Here is a 25,723-nt window from a genome sequence, read left to right as displayed (position 1 = left end):
CAAAGGAAAAGCAGAATTTCTCATTTTATTGAAAGTACAGGTTGTTGTTTACAAACCAGACATAGATGACATGATGGCATTCCAACGAAAGAGAGACAATTAAAGACTTGATTCAAGAATGACAAGGTTTAGATCCTGCATTTTTATAATAAACGTCATTGTGGTCTTAAAAAAATCACACACAGTTCATTGCAATCTTTACAAGCCACAAATATATATTTATATATACACGTTTTAAGTTTAATACTTAATTTACAGTAAAATTTTGATATTACAGTTAATTACAGGAATGAAAGCCAATTTACCGGTTAAATAAAAATCTAAAAATTGCATGATGTGAAAAATTACACAAGTGAATCGTTTTTTACAATGCAATTATTGCATTACAAACTATGCTGTGAGTTACTCAGCATAGGTGACAGTTTTAAATAGTGTAGTAGAAACGTAGTCCACCAGTCTTGTTTTAAAAAGAACTCCGCTTCAATCTTGCTTCCTCTTTTTAATCCAAGAAGAAAATATTATTGAATTGGGTGGCGCACAGTCTCTTCACTTCTTCTGCAAATAAATATGGTTAAATTAATCAAAACATCAACTTGATCATCTGTTTCTGAATTTCACAAATGTCGCCTCTGTTAAATTATTCACAGTTCCATGAAGTGTCTTGAATCTGCATGGACGTGTCTGTAGAGTGCGATCAGATAATGCTAAGAGCTAGTGGCAGCATCTGGTACTAAGCAGAAACTAAAACCTGCCGTGACAGGATCGCAGGTTCTATGCCGAACCTCTGAGTCACAAAGCAAGCCAAACACCAGGGAGTGCAAACATGCCATGTAAAGACCTCTTCACACACTTGGCTTGAAAAGTTCAGCTTAGCCATAAAGTTGGTTTTGTATTTACAGAATGATAAAACTATAACTTTTTGCAGCTTGGATTCTAGTTGCTCCTGTAACTGTGCTTTAACGGAAGAGTTCTGAGAATACTTTAAAACACTAGAAAAAAAAACATTAAAAATGTTTATTTCCCCATATACAAATGACCTTTAAATATTTCAACTGCTCTTCCTTGGATGTGGAGCACAGTACAATTACTTGAGCACTCTGGCAGCTGGAGTGTGTCAAAATACATTAAGCAATACAATTTCACAAAAAAATCAGTTACTATTACTTACCATTGACTTCAATTAAGTTTGCATTCTTCTGATTCAGAATGACATATAGCTCCCTCTGGTCAGACTTCTTGCCTACAACCCAATAATCAGTCATCGCCTTGACAATAATTTCTTCATCCTCATCAACCCTATAACACAACATAAATATAACTTTAGTTCCTGTTACAAATCACTATTATAAGGAAACTGAGTATTTCTGATAAGCACAAAGCAAGCTGGAGCCCACTGAAAAAGCACATGATGGGATTACAACAGACAAGACACCAGCCACCACCACCCATCGAAAGGCACACTCAGACACTAACACACGGGGACAGCCATTAATCAAGGCTGCCAAAGTTAACTAGCCAGACATCCTAGCCACCCAATAACAACACGCAGACTCCACACATAAGGTTATGATCCCAGGACCCAGGAGCTGTGCTCTTGACAGCAACAGAGACAGCAGCGCTCACCCCCCATGCCCCCTGCCTCCCTGTCATCAACCTGCTAAGGCAACACACCATCCCTTCATCACTTCAAGAGAGAAGAAAGCAGACAACACTTCGCTTCATTATCTTCATAAGCAACAAAGATGTTGGAGACGATTCCATGTGTGATTACCGGGAGAAATCACAGTTAATGTCGCCCAGTATCTTCATGAGGTCGGGGTGGACGGAAGTAAGGGACACGCTGGCTGTTTTGCGCATGTGGATGGTACTCTTCTCCGCGAGATTCATGTGGTTGAAGTAGATGAACTTGAACTGCGGCTCTTTTTCTGGCCTGCAGACAGTGACAAATTACAGCTCAGCAAAGCTAATTTTTATTTATTGTACACCGACTGCAACATTCCCACTCTCTGCGACTGAGGATTTTATTCAGTACTGTTAATGGCAGTAATTTTGCATACTGCCTCCAAATTATCTTCAGCATCTGTACTTGCCACCTCTGAGGTTTTAGGCTTATTCACACTTTTGGCCTCTTTTTATATTTTGCATTTTCTGGAAAGGGATAAGAAAACCCTTAAATTTGTTTTCTCTTCCCCAACATACTGAAGGGATTTGCTAATTCACTGTGACCAGCAGCATCAGTTTATTAGTGGGGGAAGAAATCAGTATAAAAAGCAGAAATAAAATCTTTCAGCAAGCATGGGACATGCTGTCTGTCAGTACATAATGAATGAGATCCTATTCCCTTGTTACATTAATTGCTCTAATTCTGATACAGCCGCTGAAAGTTTTATGACATTCACCCTGATCCATGCTATCAAGTGACTTGATCAAACGGGAAAGGAATAGTTATATTAAAAAAAAGCAAACTGAATCAAAACAAACAATGCTTCTTGACTCCTATTATGACTTATTACTAACTTCAGCTGAACAGCGCAGGAGTTTGTTTTCTCCTCTATCCTTACGGTAACAGGATGCAGGTTTATCAATTTGTTATCAACGGAAGACGGCTTAGACATTAAAGTTTCAGACAGACTTAATCAGTAAGGCGAGCTTGACACTGCTCTAACTACTAGTTTTAGTAACAATGAAACAAAGGCATTAATAATTGAGCAAATTCTAGGAGCGATCAAGACATTCTGCTAAATTGCGGTGTCTGCACCTCCTCATATCCCAAGCAGCACCCTAATTGCAGTCTGTAACAAAAAGAATTTTAGCAAACATTACTTATTTAGTTTATTCTTCATGAGGGTGATAAAAAAAAACGCCCATCAAGTTGTCTTGGAAGTGAGACTGCAGTAACAGCCTGCGAAAAGACAAATTCCTCATACAAGAAATTGTATATGGCTAATAAAGTGATCTCATCTAATTCTCAGCATGCTTCTAAATCGCCTTTATGCAGATAGGATCGAGCTTCCAAAATTCAGGCCCACCCTCCATTCACAACAAATCCCAAATCCCAACATTTGACCACAAAGCCGCACAGAGGCTAACTCCACACAAGAGCAGGAATGTTGTTAGGAGAAATACATTTGCATGTGAACATTAGAACAAGTACAATTCAACAAAACTCTCAGACTGTAAACCACGATGAGTGCATATATGCTTGCGATCGAATGGCACTACTATTCTTAACTGTATACTCCTGAATTCAGAGCGTTAGATCCATCAGCTAGATTACGTAGCTGCAAATATAAAGGTTTTCCAAGAAAATTGGAATGCTTAACCCCTTGTATGGAGCGATCTTAACACGCTTCATGAATCGCAGTAGAAATCTCCTTAATTTCTCTCCAGAGCCCCGACACTGACCCCGATATCCTGCGGTTGACGTTGTACTGCTCGCAGATGTCGGACGCCAGCAGAGTGAGCTGCGGCCCCACCAGGCTGTCCAGCTGCTCACAGAACTCCCTGGTGAGCTCCACGGACGCTGCAGGGGACAGGAACACAGGCGGCCACATGGCCATCAGAGAGGCTGACACACCCCTCCCTCCCGTCTGAGCTGTGGCCTGGGACGGCTCCTTCTGGAGCCCCCTTAATGCCACTCCTCATCGAGAGAAAACCCCTGAGCTCTTTGTCCATGGCATGCAGACTGCCCTGTCCCCACTTCCACTCCAGGGAAGAAGTTTCATTTTAAACTAGACAGGAAATACTGAACTCCGAGTGCGAATCGCTGGGAAGCACATCCTTCACACCCGTACTTATTTCATCCGTTTTGAGGTAATCCTGGGGTTCTGTCCTGGACTTACCATTGATCATGAAGCACACAGCCGCGCTCATGGCCTGCAAGACACAGATGAGCGGCTGTATTAGTGCCCCAAAGGCCTGCAAGTTCCAGAATCTCAAATACTGCATCATTCAAATCAATAAAGAAAGGACCTTTGTTTTCTCAGCTCATCCTAAAGAAAATCCTGCCTAATATCGGTTCATCAGCTCCTTTTTATGATAGAAAAAAAGCAGTCTGGCTCATAAATCGACAATCGTCACAGCTGAAGATTGTGAAGGCTGAACTTTTGATGGGCATAATTGTGCAGTGTTGCAGAAAATACCCACCTTTATTCACACTAGAAGTGGAGCTGACTAAATTTGCTTTTCCCCAACAGCCTGGTGAGTTTTAAACAACGAAAGAAACCCATGAAAATAAGCTCAGTGAAAATACAGTGAAAGGTCGAGTACATTCCAGCAGTAGAAAAACGCTGGCTTAATCAAATCAATTCTCTCACTGTCTTGCTCCAGCTTTGCTTATGTTAGGGCCTTTAGCACTGAAGGGCTAATCTCTAATCTTTACTTACCATTCCAATGACCTAATAAACTTTAAACAGTCTTAAGAAAAGCTAATTAGCAGTCAAACCTCCTAACGAGGAACTGTGCCAAATGTATCAGTGCTCATAACCAGGATGCTGAATGTGTATCACCAGACAAGTCTGTGTTTTAACTTTGCAAGATATCTGTAATCTCTTACACTTGTCAGAACTTTTAAAAATATGCTAGTTGTTTCTATATCCTGAAACATACCTGCTTTTTATTGAAATTGTCACTAACCAGCAATCCAATTTTAAAAATTTATGTGAAAGGTGGGCAAAATTGCTTAGATCCCCCTCTGGTGCAGAAAATTCAGGGTGTTAAGGTCCTTCTCACCTTGTAGACGATTAAGTGAAGTTCTTCGTAACCATCCTCTGCGGTTACAAATATTTTGGGGAATCTGAATTTCGCTTCAGGATCTTTTAAGTTGGGTGGTCCTGTCAGAAATCTACAAATGCAGTTAAGGACAGAGGGGAAAAAAAACTCATAACCTGCAAGTGGAGAAACTGAAATACAAAGAACAGTGATCATGAAATGAATCGCTTTGCTTTTAAAACAGCTATCTGCACTGAAACAAGCTCACATTTCACGTTGAAAGTCTAGTATAATTAGTGCTTATTTGCATAATATATTGCAATTTGGAACAGAAATTTTGCACAATGTAGTTGAATCACATCTATTTTGAACTGATGGGTGTATAAAATGTGCTTCACCTTTTGGACTAGACTTTCAACGTGAAATGTGACCTTTTCTAGTGAAGATAACCGTTTTATATGCGGTTCAATGCTGGAAAATTAAGCCCCCAATCCAGGCTTTTTAAACAGGATCTCCTCCGATCCCACGGTGAGACCCTTCCACACCACACCAGCGGGATACGGCCCACATGTGACTGCGTTTTCACATGTTTTCAGTTCACACTGGTTCCCAGTTCTCCTTCACAGTGCTTCTCCTCTCAGCTGTTGCCAAGTCACACTCAAAGCCAGCACCTTGCACTCAATCAGCTGTTAACCACATCAGAAGCAGTTAAACCCATTAACACATTGAAAAAGCCTCGCAATTCCGATTGGTTTTAGTCTGACTATGGCATCTGGGTCTCTGCTCTCCTAAATTTTAATCTGTGGTATTTTATGGGGTTTTTTCCGGCTTCTGTGGTGCTTTTGCAGGCACCGTAAGACCGATGGGTTTGCTGCCTCAGTGGCCGGCAGTTCACCGTAGAAGATGGGAAGATGCGAGAGATACTGTACCTTCCGTAGTGCAGCAGGTTTCCAGCCATTTCTGGCCTCATGGGGGAATCTCTTCCAGCCAGCTGGGACCAAAACACAAGCAGATGTGCATTACGGAGATCGTACTGCCTGCCGTTTCTAAATCCCACTGATCAAGTCCGGCATGGCCTGCCCAGGTCTGCCGGGCCTAGTCACTCTCTCATCACTACAGGGACCACCAGCAGCACTACAGGGAGATGCTGACGTGGTTTTTAACAGATATGTAATTCAAACCTTCCTCCATAACATACCCCCCCACCCCCACCCACACCCCAGGTTGGGTTTAATCGCAGGTGAAGGGACGCCCCCAGGAAAGCACAGCTAGGAGGCTCACCTCTGGCTCCAAGTGTCTGGGGAACAACGACGTTGTCAGGTACTTGTACAAGATCCGCATATCATCCTGTTCCAGCCCACTCCTGATCGCAAGCAAACAGGAATAAAAATGCTTTAGTACATCTTTTATCAGAGGTAGGCAACCCTGGGCCGCCATGGGCACCTTTGAATTGGATCCATGATCGTTTCTTATCCTCTTAATGGGTTGGATTAAGCCACTAAGGTCCGAGATGGAATGCGAGCCAGATGCAAACGTGGTGCTCATGAATCAGGGTTGTCATATATTAACACAAAGGTGTATCGGCCTTGTGTGCAGCACGGTGTAAGGAGTTCTGTAAGGAGTCTGCATGATCTCCCCGTGTACTACCCAGGATGTCACTGTGGGCTCTCTCCTTCCAGGACTGGTTTAAGGTCTGCAGGGCAAAGATAGGGAGCAACTTAGAACAATGCTTTATCCTGAACCGAGTTACTGTATTGGAAGTAAACTTCAAGGTTCTGTTTTACAATCAGGGAGAAACAGCTGCCCATCTCTTCTTACTCTGACTTCATAAACACAAATCAAAATTAGAAATCTCTCCAGACAGCTCGGCTTTCTTATGTTGTGAAATGGGGAGAGCTAATTAATATTCACCTTCCCATAATTTATTGCTTGCGCTTACAACACAACATAATCCTGGCTAGCACTTATGAGATCCTGCATGTGTATATAGGTTTGGAAATGTAGAAGGCTCACACATCAAGGGCTTCCTGTATTTAAAACTGAGGGGTGTCTTAGGTTCAAAGGCTTCCAAATAAAAGAAAATATAACTAGAGGTGTCATCTAATCTTCCCAGGCTTATGTTTCAGATCCATTATGTTATAAGGATACTGAACTAAACAAAAGGCATTACAATAACAAAGCTTGTTATTTGAGAGCTGACCAGAGCATCATGGTGCTGTAACTAGGTCTAGCACACGTAACCGATACACTGTAAAACACCTACAGTATGGCATCACCTCCTGCTGTATCACACAGAGCTGCACAAACCTGATATACAGGGAAAAAACAGTGATGTAAAGTAATCAATTAAATTCATGACTGAACCCCACAAAAAACAATTATACAGCCCACTGCTGAAAGCAACAGAGATAAAGCAAAGCCTAATAAAACTGGATTTTCACAAGCAAGGGAGGAAGAAAGAGGGAACTGCAGGGTAAACACCCTGCCGAGTTTTTAAAACAGATTTTGTATTATTTTGTTTTAAAACGGTAATCTAGCAAGAGGTGACTGAAGTGACATCAGGCTCTGTGTTAACATAAGGGGATAATTCAGACCGTTTTTGCACTGCAATGCTTGAAAAAAACACATCAGGCCTAACGGGGCCTCTGTACTTTCTGGCACTGGCATACATGTGGACTGCAGTACGCATGCAAACATACAGGCAACACTGCATATACAGGCTTGCACTGACACTGGAGATGTAGAGTGTAGAAGGCCTTAAATGACAAGTGGGAACCCATCATCTATTTCTGTCCTCTCACAGGAGCCCTGGATCTACAGGAAGGCTGTGTGCCAGGGGCAGCTGTGACACTTCAGTAATCGCCGCAAACAATCACCCACAGCTGAGACGCCCTGGGTGGGTTTCAATTACAGCGATTCGGCATCATCTGTGCGTCTATTTTTCAAGCTCTAAATATTATATGGTGCTCGTTTTCTCCGGAACGCATTTCAGAGATAGACTGGAGAGAAAATCATCATCATCACCATCCGGATGGGTAATTCGACTCGGGCAGCACTGAAGGAGGCTGGGGAAGCTCGGCCTGGCCTGCCTAACACCGCCGCAACAACACTCCAACACACTGGCTGGGAGCCACCACCTGCCAGACTGCCAACGATGTATAGTAAACCTCCATATTCTTTTTAATTCATGCCAAAAGAATGTGCATGAATTAGAGGTTTACTATACATTGGGTTTTTTTTTCCAGTCTTTGGTCACCTGCTTAAAACATGTTCCATCTTCTGTTTCTCGTGCCAGATATTTAGGAGCACCTTCAAAATTTTGAGTTACACACAAAATATGCAGTATAAAAAGGGGCATTTTTCCCATAGACTAATGTGTTCATAAGGTCTTGGTCTCCTAAGTTGTACATGTTTCTGAACCTTTACATATGAGTGTTTGTCTTTTTTTAATTGCTATTTCTATATAGTTGGCTTGGAGATGAATATTGCCATTGTGCAACTTTTTGGAGACTCCTTCAGGCGCAAAGGCACTTTTCTCCTATTAAAATAATGAGAAATCAAGGAAGGAAGGCAGCCTGTTTTTTTGTCAAATGTGAGCACGCTGGATTTAAATAATGGCTTCAAACAAGCGGGACACGCTGTGAGATTATAAGAGTTAAAAAAGGAGGCAGGGAGCAAATTATAAAAATAGAAAGCAGATTACTGTGTGCATTTACTGAAAAGAGGCTGCGGGCCAGAAAAAAATACTGCAGACCTAATTAGATTTCTCTCTCCTCTCTCCAGCCAGGGACTGCTCACCTGTGGGCCTGTTGGCGGAGGCTAACTGATCTAAAAGTGGCTGGCAAGCATGCAGCTATTTTCACAGGCTAGCTACAATGTGGCGTGCTCCATCCTGACACGCAGTAAGGATTCTGTCCGTGACTGGGCTCTCCAGACACATCCACTGCCAAGTGGCTTGCTGCACTGAGAGTTCAAGCACCCCTAAATCAGAAACCCTGAAAGGAAGGGGACCCCTGTATATTAGTATATTAGTAATAACAGTATTACAGGGACAGAATTCACAAACCCTTTCCCCACTCCTAAGGGCAATCAGCAGGATAATAGGAAGAGAGTGTTCTGGATACAAAAACAGGTTGAACAGCATAAGCGCACACTTTCAAAGGCTACAGATCATAAAAACATTTGAATGAAAACAGAAAGTGTTTTCACTTTACCTAACATTTGTTTCTGGTATCCCAATGTGTTTGTTTTTTTACTTCTACAATGAATATTACCGTGCCATTATTTGCATTTTGTTCTTATGCACTTGTATCCCCCACTGCCGTGATCAGAGCGTGCGCGTGCACTGCGTGTCTGAGCCATACCAGATCAGCTGGTCGTTGTAGAGGAAGGCCGTGTACTTGATCAGGCTGTGGTTCTCCTCCACTTGATTCACAAATGACTGGATCTTCAGGTAGGTCATCTTGTCCAGGGGGAAAAAGCTAATTCCCCCGAAGACATCCAGCAGGTCACAGGACTGGAGGTGCAGCGTCTGCAGATACTGTGCAGGGAGGAAAAAACGTTTCATCCTCTTTGACTCTTCAGAGAGACGAGACTTACAGCAAGAGACCGGGACACAACAAAGGAAAAAATCTGTGTGTTATTTAAGACGATTCATCTATCGCTTAGATTTAGAAACAGCTTTTCGTGCTTCTATTTTTGGGGCAGGAGATGCCAGTGCTTTAACAGCATCTGCACGAGAGCTCGGCCATTACGGGAAGGGCAGACGCAGATGAGCGATGTCACAGCTGTCTGAGAAGCCCCAGGGCTCACTGGCCTGAAGCAGGCTGTGCACCCACTGGCCAGCTGGAGCCCACCCAACCCCAGTGCTGCTGGACCAGCTACACACCGTCACCTGGCCCCGGGCAGCTGACAACACTCCACAGCAGAACTGGAAACCTGCAGACTTCCTCGGGCAAACCCTGACATTCGGGATTTTGGACCTCCGTGGCCTGCTTTTAAATGCAAGTACCCACATGCCAAAAAAACTGAGGTCGCACCAAAACTGCTTCTTAGCTGTAACCTCCCCTCTCACTCATATTTCACTAATCATACTGGTGAAACTGGTTACAGAAAGCATATTTTCTTAAAATGTTCTAAACACTGTCCTGATGGGCCATGACCAGTGAACTGTTTAAATATGAGCTCAAAAACTCATTCTGCGTTGTCATGAAGTGGCAGAGGCTTGCTCTGAAGTCAAATCCATGATGCCTGTCTTTTCCGACCCGTCTCATGAGGCAGAGCTATAACTGCACCAGCACAAAGATCTCGTACTCTGAGCGCCGGCTGTAAAGACATTCTGGACACCATCCTACCCGGTAGAAGAAGGTTTCAAGCTTTTGTTTGAGAAGCTCCACTCCTCCAGCCTCCATTGCTCTTGAGAAGGTGCCGTTGAAGAGCTGCAAACAGGACAGGTCCCTTTAGGAACGAGCTTTGCTTGTTAAACACACAGCAGGCGTTTGATACTTAAAAGGAAAAAGGTGTCAAGAGGTGAAAATGACTAAATGGCTATCTTTTCTAAAGGAAGATTCTGTTAACTCTTGCACTAATTTTTCCAATGGTAATTTGAATGAAGACTCTAGCATATAGGTCAAGAAGCCTTAGGTACAGGCGGCCGAACCATGGTAAATTGATTTAATCCTTATGCCTTTCATAATGGGCATTCAGTGTCCATGAATCTCACCTTGTACATATTATAGCACTGCTGCAGTACTGCTCCATACACCGTATCCTAGAAGCAATCACAAGACACGTTAGCCTGTCTATGACATGATTTCACACAGGCTACCCAAAAAAAACCCAAAACAATACCCTCCACCAAAGACTAACATGATATATACGTAGATGCAAACACCAAGGAAGGAAAAAGAAGAAAAAACAACTTGCATTCAAGATCCCTTATAAATGTAAAGCTTTTATTAATGTAATAATCAATTGATAGTTAATACTGGCAGAGCAAGCTTTTTTGTAATTTCCCTTCTTTTAAGTAATAAGCATGAGCAGAGGACATTTACCAACCTACGGGTGGAAACCTGTTAATGCTTTCTTTTTGTCAAGGGCAATCTGACAGGCACAACTATAATTGTATTAAATAAAGGCAACTCAGGGGTCCCCTCCCGTACTGCAGAAGACACAGGGGACAACAGAAGTCCTTACGATTATTTCTTCTTCGTGATATTCTACAGTAGGTTTGCCCTCCCTGTTGGTTTTTTCAGTCATCGGGTTTCGCACCACCTGGACACAATCACAAAGGGAGGATGGGTCAGCAGTAGGATCAGGTTCAAGGCTCCTGCAAGTGACGCTACCATTGGAAAAAAAAAGCACAGTACTGCAAATTTGGAGCTGCAAAATGCTGTATCGACTCGATGACAGATGCAGCTAGCATAAAGCAAGTAACTTCGATGCACCTCAGTCTTCTGCTGCATGTACCTCGTTCCCACAGCACCCATGAGAGCTCCAGGAAACAGGTAACAGTGCAGACTCACAGGCGCCTAGCAAACTGAGGACTCCCAGATCTTTGCTCGCTTTTTATACAGATTTTTAAGACTCCTATCTAATAACTACGACAACAGATGCAGTTAATACAGCTGTCTACAGTGTCAAAACCAAGATTAATTACTGAGGTTAATTTAACAGCATGTTGAAAGAATACCATAACCATCCAGAAGTTCTCCTCTGGTTCAAAGAAAAACTGCCTGTTCTTCTGGGTGTGCAGAGACTTGGCAGGCTTCGTGGGACAGAAGGTTCTGTGAAATGAAAAGATGAACATTTAATCATTTAACTTAGTGAAAACTGGACAGAACAGGGAGAACATCCCTGAAAAGCATGTCGTACAGTCTTTTAGACAATTGGGACTGAAGCGTCTCATTTTAAATTTAAATTAGTATAATTTACCTATTTTGCCTGTGCATGTCAAATTTTGTTAAAAACTGAAGTCAGGTGTTCGTTTAAGCTCAATATAATAAATTCTCAGTCATTTGCATTACAGAGCTAAATTCAAGCTTTATGTTGTAGACGTGTAATTTCCACACATTTATTTTAACACTAATTATTGGAAAAGACTGTCTCTGCTTAGCAACAGTACATTACCTAGTAAACTGTACAATAGCTTCACACAGCCCGACATTGCGGATTTTTTCATTTTTTTCCACTTCATTTGGGTGGTAAAAGAGTATTTTCTTTTCTTCCTGCAAAAGAACAGGAAACGCGAAGAATTATGCCACTACATTCACAAGATTTTGAACCACAATAAATCCTTCTGGGCAGCTGGTCCATCTTACTGGGAAATTGCCCTGGGAGATTACTCCGAGCTGTTCAGACAAAGACTTCCCACAACATCCAAAACTAATCTTAAAATCCTCCGCAAATGTCCTTTTGTAACTGCTTGAGATTAAGAGCTTGTGAATGTGATGGAAAAGATAAAATTGCAATGCACTGCAAAACCAAATCAGACATTGCACAAAGAAATCTGGTCCTCACCTCTCCCTCCCGTGGTCCAAACTTTGGGTTGTAAACAAAAAAGCTCAGCAGGGTTGGAGCGTACTGCTTCTCCTGGATTGCTGTGGCCATTCTGGGACTGGAAAGATGGGGGGAAAGAGGTGACCTCACGAAGGACAATCTGAACAGCTCTGTTTGCTAAATATCTCTGTGCTCTATTCATGATCATGAGACGAGATAAGACCACATTATTGTCCATATACAATTTCTTGCATTAGGAATTTGTCTTTTCGCATACCCCAGCTTGCTCTCCATGAGACACACAGACAGGGAGAGAAGCTGGGGGTCAGAGCACGGGGTCAGCCATTTATACGGCGCCCCTGGAGCAGTTGGGGTTAAGGGCCTTGCTCAGGGGCCCAGTGGAGTAGGATTCCTCTACCGGCCGCGGGATTTGAACCGGCAACCTTCCAGCCACAGGAGTAGGTCCTCAGCCACGTCATGACATGACAGGAGTTGTGGACTTTGTGTTATTCATTCTGATTTATTGCCAAATTCCTCAAGTTCAAACTGTAAGAAACTGGTGATCATCTTACCTGATCATCAGCATTAGTGTGATTTTCCTCTGAACTGCTTCCTTGCGGTAATCTGCGCTGGCATGCCTTGTTTCTCTGGACACAAAAACACCAGAACACAAGTCAAAGAATAACTTAAATACCAGGAAAACACTAACACTGGGCCTAAACACTATACCACATGTAAACAGGAGGAGAGATAAGGGTTATGACAGCTCTGATGTTGCTGGACTGTAATGAAACAAAAATATTTTCCAACACCACAGTGGTTGCATATATGTCAGAGACTATTGGTTTAAACTAAAAATGCCTTTTCTAATGAATAAGGTTCTGTGGGTTAGTTCCGTTTCATACTTACATGCCAGAATCAGCACCAGGCAACAGCTGCCGACCAGTGAACACATTGTTAAATATGCATATATTCACAGTACAATCGGATAGTTCTCAAGTTGCCTCTCGGCAGTTCAAGAGCGCTTGAGAGCTTTTAACCAGAGCATGTGACTGGCGGACGAACTTCATAACGCACAATCTGGCACTGTTAAATCACATTTCCAGGATAGAGACACATTAATCACCGTGTCGTAGACTCTTTCAGGCTTATTATTAAGAACTGTGCTTTATGTAAAGTTTATGAAAGCACGAGGGGTCGGCATTAACATGAAATCCACTGAGGAGAGTGTTTCTGTGGAAACAGCCGAGCTCTATAGCCAAGGGGAAACCTACCCAGAGAAGCCCACAACCAAAGTAAACAGATCGCTTTAAACCACAGTCTGCATCTGTCCATGAAAGGAGGCTATAAAAAGATCGCTCACATTTCGCTGCCTTTTTATAAGTCAGAAAACGGTCAGACTTCTGCTTTAATCACGACAACAGCCCCAGCGAAGGAAATGTGAAACCCCCAACAAGGGTGTTGGTTCGTTAACGTAAGTGTTTAGGAAAATAAAATTATTTATTTTACTCAGTTTAAGTCCAGAAAGAAGTACCGGATGAAAATCAGTATTTTTCTGCTGGAATATCCACATTTATCCTCTGTTGCGCTGTTTCATTTGGCAAATTTATAACACACTACTTTTGTTCGTTTTGTGCTGAACAGCTCAGGCATATTGGCTAAAGTAACAAAAGAAATCACTTAAAAAAAACTTACCTACCACTACGTATCACGTAAACAAACCGGGCTGTGCTTTTTAAATTACAAATCATGCAAGAAAAACACACATCCTTCCTGTTTTTTGACAGCAGAGCACCTGAGTACGGCTCTTTAATGTGGTCGGATATTCGCGTGAACCTCGGAAGAAAGGTTCCGGCGGAGTGCAGAGAGTTCATGATCGTATGTTTCTCATGTAATAAACAACTGAAAATTTCAACTACCCTATTCATTTCAATATGGATATTGATTTTCTTCTCAAAATATCCCTACATCCATCTAAAACATATTCCCTTTATGGATTGAAACGGAGCTATTTATGTGTTTGCTGTACTGTTCTGATAGTCGTGTCGCATCCGAGCACGGCAAGTATGTTTCACTGAAACGTACAGTAAATTTACATCACATGGGTTTATTCCATACGTGTGGTATTTTTAAAATTATTTTTGAATTGCTCAAAGCGTAACGGTTACGTTTCTAATCTTTAGGACTTCTCATTCACAATTAATCAAACACCTTGTATGATGAAAACGTGATGCCACACAGGTGTTGCACATGAACTGGACATCGAGCCGTATTGCAGATCGCCTGTAAGTTTTCCCATCAGAACCTCTATTCTAAAATGGTGGAAAGGGAGTAACTGCCGAGACACAGAAACAACAAAAATTTTATCCCTTCTCATATATTTCTTTTGAAATTAGACTTAATTTTCCAAAGGTAAAGTTACTGGTACACCCACGCTGTGAGTAAGAAGCGATGTTGTAACGCGTTCTAGCAGCACAGTCCACTGACGTCTTTCTGCTGAGGCGGTTGCCTTTATCAGAAAGAAAAATTAGAAAGAAATCCGTCTTAATACCTGTTGCTCAACGCAAACTCGGTGTTGCAATCGACATTCAGAATGATTGCAGACACCCAGCCATTTATACATTACTATCCGCTCGTCGCATCATGAAATACACGGCCTTCTGCGCACCTGGAGAACCTTTGACGGAGGGGGGTCAGTGATTTTGCATGTGCACACTTTTTACATTAATAAACAAGGATGACAAGTGGGGAACTACCAGCCGCCTCGCACTTTCATTCCCCTCGCTGTCATTATGAAGCAGAAACCCGACCCCGGGCCCCGGCATCGGGTGGTTCTCAGGAATGTAACCGCACCGCTGCGCCTTTTGTCCGGCTTCTGTGTCGCCCCTGCGTCAGCTTTAAATCTTTAACATCATTCGCTTCAGAACCTCTTTCGCAAGCTCCGAAGCGGAGGTGGGTTTCCTTTTAAATTATTTACGCTTTGTTCTGTTTGTTTTCCTTGAAGGCGAGGTTATTTTTGTTTTGTGTATGTGTGTTTGTTTTACTGATTAAAGGATCAGAGAGAAGCCCGTACAGGGTCTCGGTGCCACGTAAAAACAACAACAACAACAAAACCTTCAGTATAAAAGGTGTTGCGCTAAGGCACGGCTCCTGCCAGTCAAGACCGCACTTGAGCCTTTGTGAACGCATGGTGCAAACTGATAAGCTCGGCGGCTTTAATAACTAATGGGCTCCCAGGCAACAATCCACAGTCACGCTTGTCCCTTCGTCTGGCATCAGTTTAGATCAGGAACTCCTTGGAGCGCAGGAGTGACGCAGGGGGTGGGAATGCGGGGCACACCGCTTCACCCTGTCGTTTCCGCTTCGGCTCCTTGATCGTGTCTGAAGAGCCGGGGAATGCCACTGTTTAAAAAGTCTGTTTAATAAGGACCACCCCTTGAAAATTAGTGATCAATGTTGATAAATACCAAAAGTACATTACATTGCCATTTCTTCCACTGTCGTCATCCATCCATTTTCCAACCACTTGATCTAATTCAGGGTCGCCGGGAGCCGGAGTCTTTCCCAGCTAGCAACGGACTTAAGGGCGGGTACACCCCGGCCGGGACACCAGTCCATCGAGTGGCAGTGCCATCATATTCGACGCGCGTTAGCCGAAAGGCTTGGCGTTTGTTTCACAGGGGAAAAGTGATGCTCTGCAGGCGAAGCAGAGTACAAATATCAGGTTTCAGCCAGTCATCCAGACGGACAGGATGAACCTGACTTTTCCAAACACCAGGAAAGTAACTTGAAAAAAGGCAGCGTCTCGCCTGCGCTCTGCCTCTTCCGCTGGACTGCTCCAGTCTCTCGTCACTTCATGACACTGCTCGAGACAAAACTGGAAGGTGAGCCCGTGTTTCTGGGATAAAGGGAAAGCTCCCCGTATTTCTGTTTGAGGGCAGCTCAACGGATGGTTAATCAGGACTGTGAGACTAGCCCTCAGAAATTGTTTTTTAAAAAATCATATATTTTTTTCCCCATTCCAGAATTCCGTTCGGGGTCAGGGAGGATCTGCAAATAAATACGGAAAGTGCCCTTTGTGTGCCAGTCTGTGTCCTTTCCAAGGGTTGCGAGATAGAGGGTTTTATCTCGGGAGAGTGAGGTCACCTGCAGATAAAGCATGAAGCAAGCTGACTTCAGGCTGCTTTAATATTTTTTCATCGTTAAAAGATGCGATAAAAGAACAAAAGAGCACTGGTTAATAACAGACAGAAAGAAGCCGGTGCCTGTTAATATTATAGCTTCTGTGCTAGGTCTGTGGTGCTCAGTGGTCTGGCCTTGCAGGACAGCTCACTGCCGTGCAAGGACACCACGACCTTCACTGGGCCTGAGCGCTTACTGAAAATGATCAGTTTGACGCACCCGAGCCGAGAGTGTCAAGGCCAGCTGAGGTTTCTACCAGTAAGAACACACTGTAAGTACAGGGTGGATCAGTTTCAGGGTGGACTGGTTTCTACCAGTAAGAACACAGGAGGGGTCTGCAAACTACAGGGGGCTCATCCGGCCCGTCTTGCTTCTTTGGTAGTTTGGTATCTGAGCGAACCTGAATGTTTGTCATTTCTCCTGTTGGTGTTTAATCAAGGAGAGAGAAGAACATCCTCTGAGATGCGCAGTGGTGTCCTGTCCAGGGCGTAGCCTGCCTTGTGCCTGTTGCTTGCTGGGATAGGCTCTGCCTCTGATCCACCCTGTACTGGATGAAGTGGTTGGAAAATGGGTGGAAGAAGACAGAATAAAAGCCATTACTGCATACTTTTGGTTTTTAATCTTTCAAGTTGCAGTGTTCAGATTAGTTTTTAAAAATGATTTGGTTTCTTTCCAAATTGCAGTAATCGTGAAGTCAAGTTTGAATCAGCTCCTTTCTAACAGGTGGGATGAGATCAGTGCTGGGGTTACTTTACACCTCAGCATGGTCCTGTGGATCAGTCTCTCTAAAGCATCACCTTGACTGCTGAACTCCAATCTCCTTTTAGTCAAATTACTGCTGGGAACTTTTGCATGTTTCTATATGAAAGGCAAATAATACAGGTGCATTGTATTTTCATGCATTTTGTTTCATTAAAACTTGGGGGACCACAGTCACTGACCCTGTGCGTTGCAGTCATTGGCACCTCACTGAAGGCTCCCTGCATTAACCTTTTGATATACACACATTGACCACTGCAAACAGAAGCAAGTTTTCTAAAATAAATTAAATTTAATAAAGTTGTTTTCAGAGCTTTTGCAAAGGTTTGTGTAAAAACAAAAGGCTGCAAATTTATAAAGAAATAACAGAGGTGAATGAGAGATAATATTGATTGATAATATTGATTTTTCTCTGATACACTGATTTGGTGTAATTTGAGTTAAGTGCAGTTGGTTGATTTTTACTGCAACATGACACTATCATCAGATTTCAGAAAGATATTGGGTTTTCAAGCGAGGAACATAAAAAACGCATTGTCTGTATTGTCACCTGAATTTTTGCAAATGCGGTATATTTGAAACGAGTCAGCTTTAGAAAGTCACATGACAGCTCCTGTCCTAGAGTCATAACTTTAGTTCAACACACCTTAATTGCACTGCAAAACACACCAGCCCAGCCCTCCAGGTACTGCCCTCTGACATGAGAGTGCTTCCAATCAATAAGTCACAAGTGCAGCGATTATCGATCCATTGGGTTTAAAGCCTTATATACTGTAAATGCATGACGTCGTTATAATTATAATGAACTTAAGGATTCACGTGTTGTCTTCTGAGTATGCCTGTAGGATAAATGCAGCTGAGATAAGAGTCTGCTTAGATCTACAGTGATCGGAATTCTTAGACAAGCAGTACTTTTACGCTGTATATTTTATGGTATGGATTTCTGTTCCAGTACAGAATTTGTATGAAATATTTCTGCATAAATATTTATTTTTTACTTTTCACAGTCTTTTGCTTTCAGTTCAGTATTGCTTTTTATTAGTGTTCCTGGGACACATGCTGTTGCTGTGGTGACAAGATGTCCCACGCTCAGTTCCAGCCTTGGGAAACCCTCTCCCTTTAAACCCAGGCTTCAGCTCACTCATTCTGTGAGCTAGCTCTGCTACAGTGCGCAGCAAGAGCTTCACACAATTGTTTTATTTTGCATTGTTTTGCCTAGAAAGGCATTTTAAAATGTGTTGGCACCCGTATATAAGAAAATACAAGGACAAGGTCACAGGAAGAGATTGAACTGGAAAAACGCTTATCGAAACTGGAGATCACTCAGCTCCCTTTCTTTCTGGAGCTAAATCCCCACTGATATGATATGAGGGTCTAGTAAGAAATAGAAACCACTTACACGGATATTACAATTTATTTTTTTATTATTATAGAGTAATTCACGTGTACATTGTCTCAAGCAGAGGTTGGGCTGCTATGCTTGTCGGCAATGTATTCCAAAAAAGGCATAACTCCGATCTGGTCGAGGCAGGTCTTTCCAATCCAGAGCTGGGGAGGGAGGGAGGAAACTGGTTTAATCCCTTTGGGCTGGAGAGGGGCGCTTCCCTGTGCTGTCCCTCTGCCCGTCATGCCCCGGGCCTTCAGGAAAGCACCATAGCCTGGAATTCTGAGGACGAACAACACAGGGATGTTACAGAGCAGCACTGTCAGCCACAGCAACTATAACCCACGACACGGGAGGAGGCCAGGAGCATCGTGTCCCTGAGTGATACCTTCCGCTGCAGAGAGGACACGACCAGATACCACCCAGAGCGTACCCCTCCCTTCCTGCTGAATTCAGATTACTCCTGTATCAGAAGAAACCGCACCGCTGGACTAGAGCAAATGACAGAAAGAAAACGGAAGAGATTTCGGTAGAGGACCCCAGGGCATCACATTCCCGTTCGCAGTCTGGAAGGACGAGGTGGAGGCCGGAGGTGTGCATTCCGGTTCCTCCAGCCTCTCCCTGGGCTCCGGACTGGGGGTGGGAGGGGCGGGAGCTCACCTTCACATCCGATCTTCCCATCGTTGTCGTCGTCCGCGGCGGAGAGGAAGTTCTTGGTCTCGGCGGCCGTCAGCACCCGGGCCGAGGGCGAGAACCGCTGGAGGAAGAACCTGCGTGGAGCCGACAGGGGAAAACGGGGCGTGGATGAGCAACCCCACTCCGCTCCAGAGGGATCATCCCTGGCGTCCGACAGCTCGCCCCCATGCAAATGCGTGCGCAGTCATTTGCAAGGAAAAGTGCCTGCCCACCGCTACTAATCTGTGCTGTGAACAAGCAACACTGCTGACGTGTCTGACCTATACTCTTAAACGGAAAGTTCGTGGAAAAACTGCCTGCCCCACGCAACGTCATCTCACACAAACATCCGAACTACCAAACACCGTTCTCCGCGAGGGAGGAGGTGAGTTTTGGTCGGAAAAGAGAAAAAAGTGACCCCTCAGCTCGTCTGCTATGAAGAAGGTCTTGTGACAGTGTGGAAACCCAAGCAGTAAGCGCGAGACGCCACCGAGGCCTGTTCTTGTGCGGACAGAAGACACACAGAGAGGGGCAGATCGACTGACTTCAGCTCCTCCTCCTCGATGAAGCCGCTGGCGTCGTTGTCCAGGATGCGGAACACGTCCTTCACCTCCTGGGGCGACTTCTTGGTCAGGCCGCACAGCTGGAAGAACTTTTTTTGGTTGAAGGAGTCTGGAGCTGGTTGGGGAAAGAGAAGACGCAGGAGACACGGTTCACCTCTGAGGACAGCGCCGGCCGAGCGAAGACCTTCCACCACATCCTGCAGACGGGCTGCCTACAGCGCCACCTTCAAGAGCAAGTCCACTGTGCCCAGGACTAGGACAGACATCACAGACTTGAAAGGGTTTTTACTTGATTATTCACAGTAACCGCATGATATTAAAATCAAGTATTCCACGTCATCATAATTTTAACCCCATTTGGGAGCCACACATCGAGAAAAGACAGAACATCTCTTCGTTTTGTTCTTTCCTCTCCAAGAGCATATAGAGACCATGTAACATCACTCCAGTTCTCAGTTCATCTGTGACCGTCTCTTAACAACCTCTTAGCATTCTTATTGCTGTTATAAGCCACTACAAATATGACCTTTGCAAGAAGGGTTAGAATTTCACTATTATCACATCTGTTGATTCTTTATAAACGCATCTGATACCATAATGCAATTCTAAAAGCCATTTATAACTCCTCCTCTGAGGTGTTACCTACAGGTCTGTCCATGTGCTCAGAAATGTAGCTGTTACCGAGAGGACTGTGTGGCTTTTCTGATGTACTGAGAAACACATTTAGTTTGATGAAAAGCAAGAGGATTACTAACACAGTAACAGCGCTTGTCACTCCGCTCCCGGTGGCAGGGAGTCGCTAGTGGAATCTTACTCATTCATTCGGAGATCATTTCACAGACGCACACTTTACAGAACCGAAGTTCTGTTTCTCCAGAGAGCCCCCACCCTTTCACGGTTTCCCGAGTGGCTCACTCTGTTTGAGGCTTTGCTCTGTCCTTCCCGCTGTGGAGGGCAGCGTGAGAGCTTGTGCCCCAGAGCGCGTCTGTTCGTCACGGCCCGAGGATACTGGGACTCGCCCCGTCCTGTTTGACGCGCAGAGAATGACTGATTCTCTGTGAAACTGAACACAGAAGTATTCGCATCCCAGAACACCGCTCTTAAGCCCACCCTCCGTCCTCATCGTCTGTAACATCTTCACAGATAATGAGGATCTCTTTTATCTCGCTTCACGGGAAACCTGCAGCAGTTATGACACGACAGGGCACGATACCTTGGCAGTCTTTCAGCGCTGCTTCAATGGCATCCGAAGAAAGGATAGAATTCAGAGACATGTTAAACCTGTGAAAGACAGGAGAGTTTCGAATCAATCTCTAATTTATTTTTCTAATAGTCTCTATAAGAAAGCCTTTAGTGCCACCTGTTTACCTCTCGCGGCTCAGGAGTTTTCCTGCTCTAATCCAGCGGTTTAAGAGCTCAGTGCTTTTCTTTGACTTTTGCTTTTCAGTCTCTGCCGCCGCTAGCTTTCCTGAAAAACTCCGTTAGCTTTTATAGAAATAGTTTTTTTTTTAAAAAAAACTTGTATAGTTAACTTTTATACAGTATTTGTTTCAGTCCTCCTGCATTCCTGCAGACCAATCGTTGGTATCAACTCCAAAGCAAAAACAAAACGCAACTTTTCATGACGATATAAATACCATTTTACTGCTATGACAATAACCAGATGTATCGTTGGCTGGGTAAAGATCACCAGACTACCTCACTGCAAGTCATTTTGTCAACCGTCTGGTTGACGTCTCTGAAACGCACGCGTTTTCACAGCTTCTCGCTCATAAGAGAGTTAGGAGCTGTCCTGCATCGCGTTGAGACCCCCCCCCCCCGCTCCGTTTTCAACACAGAAGCAGGTCGCGCAGAACCAGGAAGAGCGGCGCCGATAGGGCACACCTGCAGGAACGAGCCGGACCCTTCAGCCCCCCCCCACCCCGTCTCCCGAGAGCCCCCGCTTACCGCTTGTGGAGGTCTCGACCAGCCGCTGATGCCGAAGAGGAGAAGGGCGATGTGTGGTTCGTGCTGTCCTCCAGGCTCGGTTTATATAGGCCTGGATGCAGGACAATGGGAAACACTTCAGTTACCTGCGCGTGTATCAGGTTCTAGCGCGAGACCCCGTTCAAGTTTCTTACCTAGCTAATTAACCCGCGCGGAACTGCATGCAAACACGGGCATTTGTATAGCTCGTGTGGATGGTGAATTCGGTGACGACCGCTTGCTGTCTTTCTTTCCTTTCGCAATCACAGCAAAAGATCGGCAATCATATTATTACATGACCAGATGCTTAGTCTCTGGGTCCGGCTGTCCAGTGCACATTATATTTCATTATATTTGGGTGAAATTAAAAAAAAAAACCGTTGATATGCATTGTGCTGCAAGCCTTTAAGACGGAGAAGGACCCCACTAGTGTTGCTGTTTTTGCTGAACTAAAACGTGCAGCTTTACCGAGCACGAGCTAGGCTTTCGGGTATTGGTTTTCCAGCGAGTTGATCACGGAACACTGACCGGGGACAGTCGCCCGCTTCAGTCCGAACACAGCGAATGCCACTCTAAATACGCGCGTGTGCGTGTAATGCTGACAATGCGAAATAAAACAACCACGAATAGTCGGATTTATTCTTCGCTTTAAAATCCACACCCTGACGCCTCTCCTGTTGTACAGAGAGATGTCGGCTGTGTTTTCACCTCCCTCATTATCGCTGAGCCCCTCGGTCGAGAGTGAGCAAGCGACACTGCCTTTCTGTAAACATGACTTGTTAGGTGATGAGGAATAACTAGTAAGTGGTTCTGTTTAAATCGGTTTAGCTACTTCCGCCTTTTCAGTAAAAGTGAAGAAGGAGGAGGAGGACGATTGTGATGATGATGAGCTACTGCATGGACATACGTTATGATGCATTTCTAAATGAAGGCTTACTGTAGGCTGTATATTCTATTTTGTGATAAAAATCAGGTAAAATGATTTTGTTACATGAAAGATTGTTGATATCAGTACAGTTGTCATACTGGTAATGCACAACACAGCGGTCAGGAAGCTTCACTGTACATTACGGGTGTATCAGTATGGGTTAATATGTGTTTCTAGACTAGAGATTACACTGATCAAGTGTGCTGTCTTTCTTTTTTAATTATTAATAATAATAACGGTAGTGATAATGTTGCTGATGACAGCAAGATCTGCAAATCCGTGAACTCCTTGTGCTGGAGTATTTCTGTGACCAGGTAACAGCTCCAGGAAGGGCAGCTCTTCAGCTCGCTCTCTGGATCTTCCCCTTGGCGCAGGGTGGCTGCCGTTGAGCAGGTGTGAGCCTGGAGGGGAGACACACCAGACAAGACAGTACATACAGTGGATGTGCTTTTTATTACAGTCTGTCCGTCCAGCAGTTACAATGCCTGTATATGCCTTCGTGACACACAGGACACAGGGCAAGAGACACACACTTAATCATAATAATAATAATAATAATTCTTTCTCGGGCCCCTAGTGAACGGATAACCCAGGACTGTTGTTTTATTTCTCGTCCCCTCTCGCAGTCCTCGTGCAGGAGCGTGCAGCTCGCGGGGGCTGATGTCACCATTTAGACTGATACCTCGCGAGCTATACTGTTACCGCGCGATCATTTATTCATTCGCGTGCGCCAGCCTCCTCGCGGCCCCGTCTGCGGGCTCGCGGCGCTTGGTCTGCAGCCTGGGGGTCTGCCCGCAGCGAGACCTGTCCACAAACACGCTCTGTATTTTACTGTGTGAACGCGGATTGTAGGCTGGAACAGGGGGGCATTACTGTGTTTCCAAATCAATCATTTTCAAATCGGTCTTTACAAAGCTTGCTTTATTGCCTTGAGGTTGTGAAGTGCTTATTGGTGGTCTGCTTGTCATGCTGTTGTGAAGTTCGGTCCTCTTTATGTATATACATTTTTAAATGTCATCATGCGTGTGGTCTTAGCGAAGTATCGGAACGGATTCCGCTGCGAGGAATGTGTTCTGCAGGAGCCCGGACGCTTTCGCTGGGGGGCCGTGCTGCTGGCGACTGGCAAACTGCACCGATTTGCTGAAAGACTTCAGGTACAGGCCAGCTTGCCAGCAGTACCCGTCCTGCCGAGCAAGGCGCCACCTTGAGCCCGTTCGCTGTGCCCCAGGGCCGCGCTGTGAAGCGACAGGTGCGCCCTCACACTGAGATTCAGCCCTGGTGGCACACAGGTGTGATCCAGCAGAGACTGTGGAGTGCCCTGGTGCCGGCTGAGCGCACTCTGTCTGGACAGCTATCAAACGTCAGCATAACGTCATCGTCTCCGGCTCCAGTTAAGCTTCAGGTCATGTTGTCCAGCTGTGTGTTATATAATACACTTCGGAGAGGAAGGACAAGCAATACAACCGCTGATCCGTGAAATGTATCTTCCGAGACCTTCGATGTTCATCGCGGACAAGCCAGTGGAAGGATCAGACTTTCCACTCGTGAGCAGAGGAGACAAGTTTAAACCGTAATACGTTCTGTGTCAAACCCACTGACTCCTTACTGGTTGGTCGAAGATCATCAATCACTCTCCTCAGATTGACTAGAGCGACCTTGAGCCCATATTTCACAGCAGGGTGGAGAAGCTGCAGTCTCTGTTTTGGGGTGCGATCTCTGTCTCTGCGGTAGAAAGTGGAAACAAATGCTGCCTGTGGAGAACACGTGTGAATAACTCCACCCGAAGTTCGGTTAGTGTATTGTCACATGCACACGTGCAATGAAATGCGTATTTCCACGTATGTTACGATACAAAGACATTATGGAAACGCCAAAAACATAAGCACAGAACAGCAGCAGCAGCAAAAACAACAAAGTTTAATAACATACAACTAAAATACCCGTCAGCCAAGCGGTGTGAGAAGAGAAAAAACATCAGCGCGAGCCAGAGGCAGGGGCAGAGTTCAGTCACCTGACAGTCTGCGGGAAGAAAGTGTCTCTAAATCCGGAGGTTCGTGCCTTTATGCTCCTATGTTTCCCAAGAGGCAGGGGAGAGAAAAGTGAGGAACCGGGGTGTGTTGTTTTAGGGGTACCCCATCTTCCTGTACCCTTCTAGGCGCGTGGATATGAATTAACATTAAGGAACGGGCCTAGAGACAACTCTTAGGAACGAGAAAATTCACTCTCCCCATCTCTGAACCGGCTCCATCCCTCTGCTCTCCTCCCCACTGAGAGCTGGGGTGTGGGGAGCGCACTGGGGCTGCACACTGGTGGTGGTGGAGGGGAGTCCCCATTACCTGCAAAACCCTCTGAGTGGAGTGTCCAGAAACATCGCTACAGAAGTGTGAGCAATTATTATTATTATTATGCTAATTGCCGCAGGAAGTGCCGAGCCTGTCAGCGCTACCACCCTGGACACGATCATTCTTTTGAGTGAAGCGCCACCTGGTGGCCGAATGACGGTACAACCGGGCTCCGATATAGGACTCGCTGAGTTGTACATTTTAATCGGGGGGGGGGGTTGCCAGTTCCTCCTCGTATTGCCGCGCGCTTTTCTTCATCAGGATGTCGGTCATGGTGGGTGGAAATGAGCCGGCCTACTTGACATAAACACAGGAGGCCGGGGTTCGCCCGCTCTGAACCTCTGAATAAACTAAATCTAGAATTTGGCGTACAAGACTTTATCCTCTTTGAATTGCAAACGACGGAGTTTGACTCTTCAGTTTTTCCCTCTCTGATATGGAGCCCGGCAGTAACTATCCCCATCTCGCCGAGAACACGAAAGCGCAAAATCTGATTTCGCGCAGCCTTTCGGTTGAATTAATCATCGTTCGGTCTGGACACGAAACGTGTCGGTGAATACCATATCCTTCTTTGGATCAGTATGTGTGTGGAATTTCCACAAATGTTCAGGCGTGGGAGAGGGGATTGGAGGGGAAACGGCACGGCAGCGCGAGGAGTGAAGCCTTTGGCAGAGCCCTGCACACAGGGCTGGTCTTGTATTATCCAGCGGCGGCTCTG

At 44.8% G+C, this 25,723-nt stretch overlaps 2 protein-coding genes across 4 annotated transcripts; both read right to left on the bottom strand.

The window, feature by feature from the left end:
• Positions 1-7: 7 nt before the first annotated feature.
• Positions 8-14,023, bottom strand: ccz1 (CCZ1 vacuolar protein trafficking and biogenesis associated). 3 transcript variants are annotated; one of them, XM_088936658.1, is made up of 17 exons: positions 13,907-14,023; positions 12,780-12,854; positions 12,229-12,325; positions 11,839-11,936; positions 11,402-11,495; positions 10,906-10,983; positions 10,433-10,480; positions 10,065-10,148; positions 9,075-9,250; positions 5,992-6,073; positions 5,640-5,701; positions 4,732-4,843; positions 3,843-3,876; positions 3,406-3,523; positions 1,772-1,930; positions 1,169-1,296; positions 8-555 (listed from the first exon to the last, which is right to left on the bottom strand). In XM_088936658.1, exons 2-17 carry the CDS (start codon positions 12,791-12,793, stop codon positions 500-502), a joined length of 1,440 nt encoding a protein of 479 aa, XP_088792784.1. In that variant the 5' UTR covers positions 12,794-12,854; positions 13,907-14,023; the 3' UTR covers positions 8-499. The 3 variants fall into 3 exon arrangements, with proteins under 3 accessions (XP_088792784.1, XP_088792782.1, XP_088792783.1); XM_088936656.1 differs by having other exon boundaries at positions 13,903-14,005; XM_088936657.1 differs by lacking the exon at positions 13,907-14,023 and adding an exon at positions 13,117-13,135.
• A 4,616-nt stretch (positions 14,024-18,639) lies between these two features.
• On the bottom strand, positions 18,640-21,824 carry LOC148818280 (parvalbumin, thymic CPV3-like). Its single transcript, XM_088936631.1, has 5 exons — positions 21,718-21,824; positions 20,984-21,051; positions 19,753-19,885; positions 19,193-19,302; positions 18,640-18,814 (listed from the first exon to the last, which is right to left on the bottom strand). The coding sequence occupies exons 2-5, from the start codon at positions 21,042-21,044 to the stop codon at positions 18,789-18,791; spliced, it is 330 nt and encodes a 109-aa protein (XP_088792757.1). The 5' UTR covers positions 21,045-21,051; positions 21,718-21,824; the 3' UTR covers positions 18,640-18,788.
• Positions 21,825-25,723: the final 3,899 nt, after the last annotated feature.

This window comes from Atractosteus spatula, chromosome 18, assembly GCF_055471065.1.
Source record: "Atractosteus spatula isolate fAtrSpa1 chromosome 18, fAtrSpa1.hap1, whole genome shotgun sequence".
Classification (NCBI taxonomy): Eukaryota; Metazoa; Chordata; class Actinopteri; order Semionotiformes; family Lepisosteidae; genus Atractosteus; species Atractosteus spatula.
This window is presented reverse-complemented; position numbering and strand designations above follow the sequence as displayed.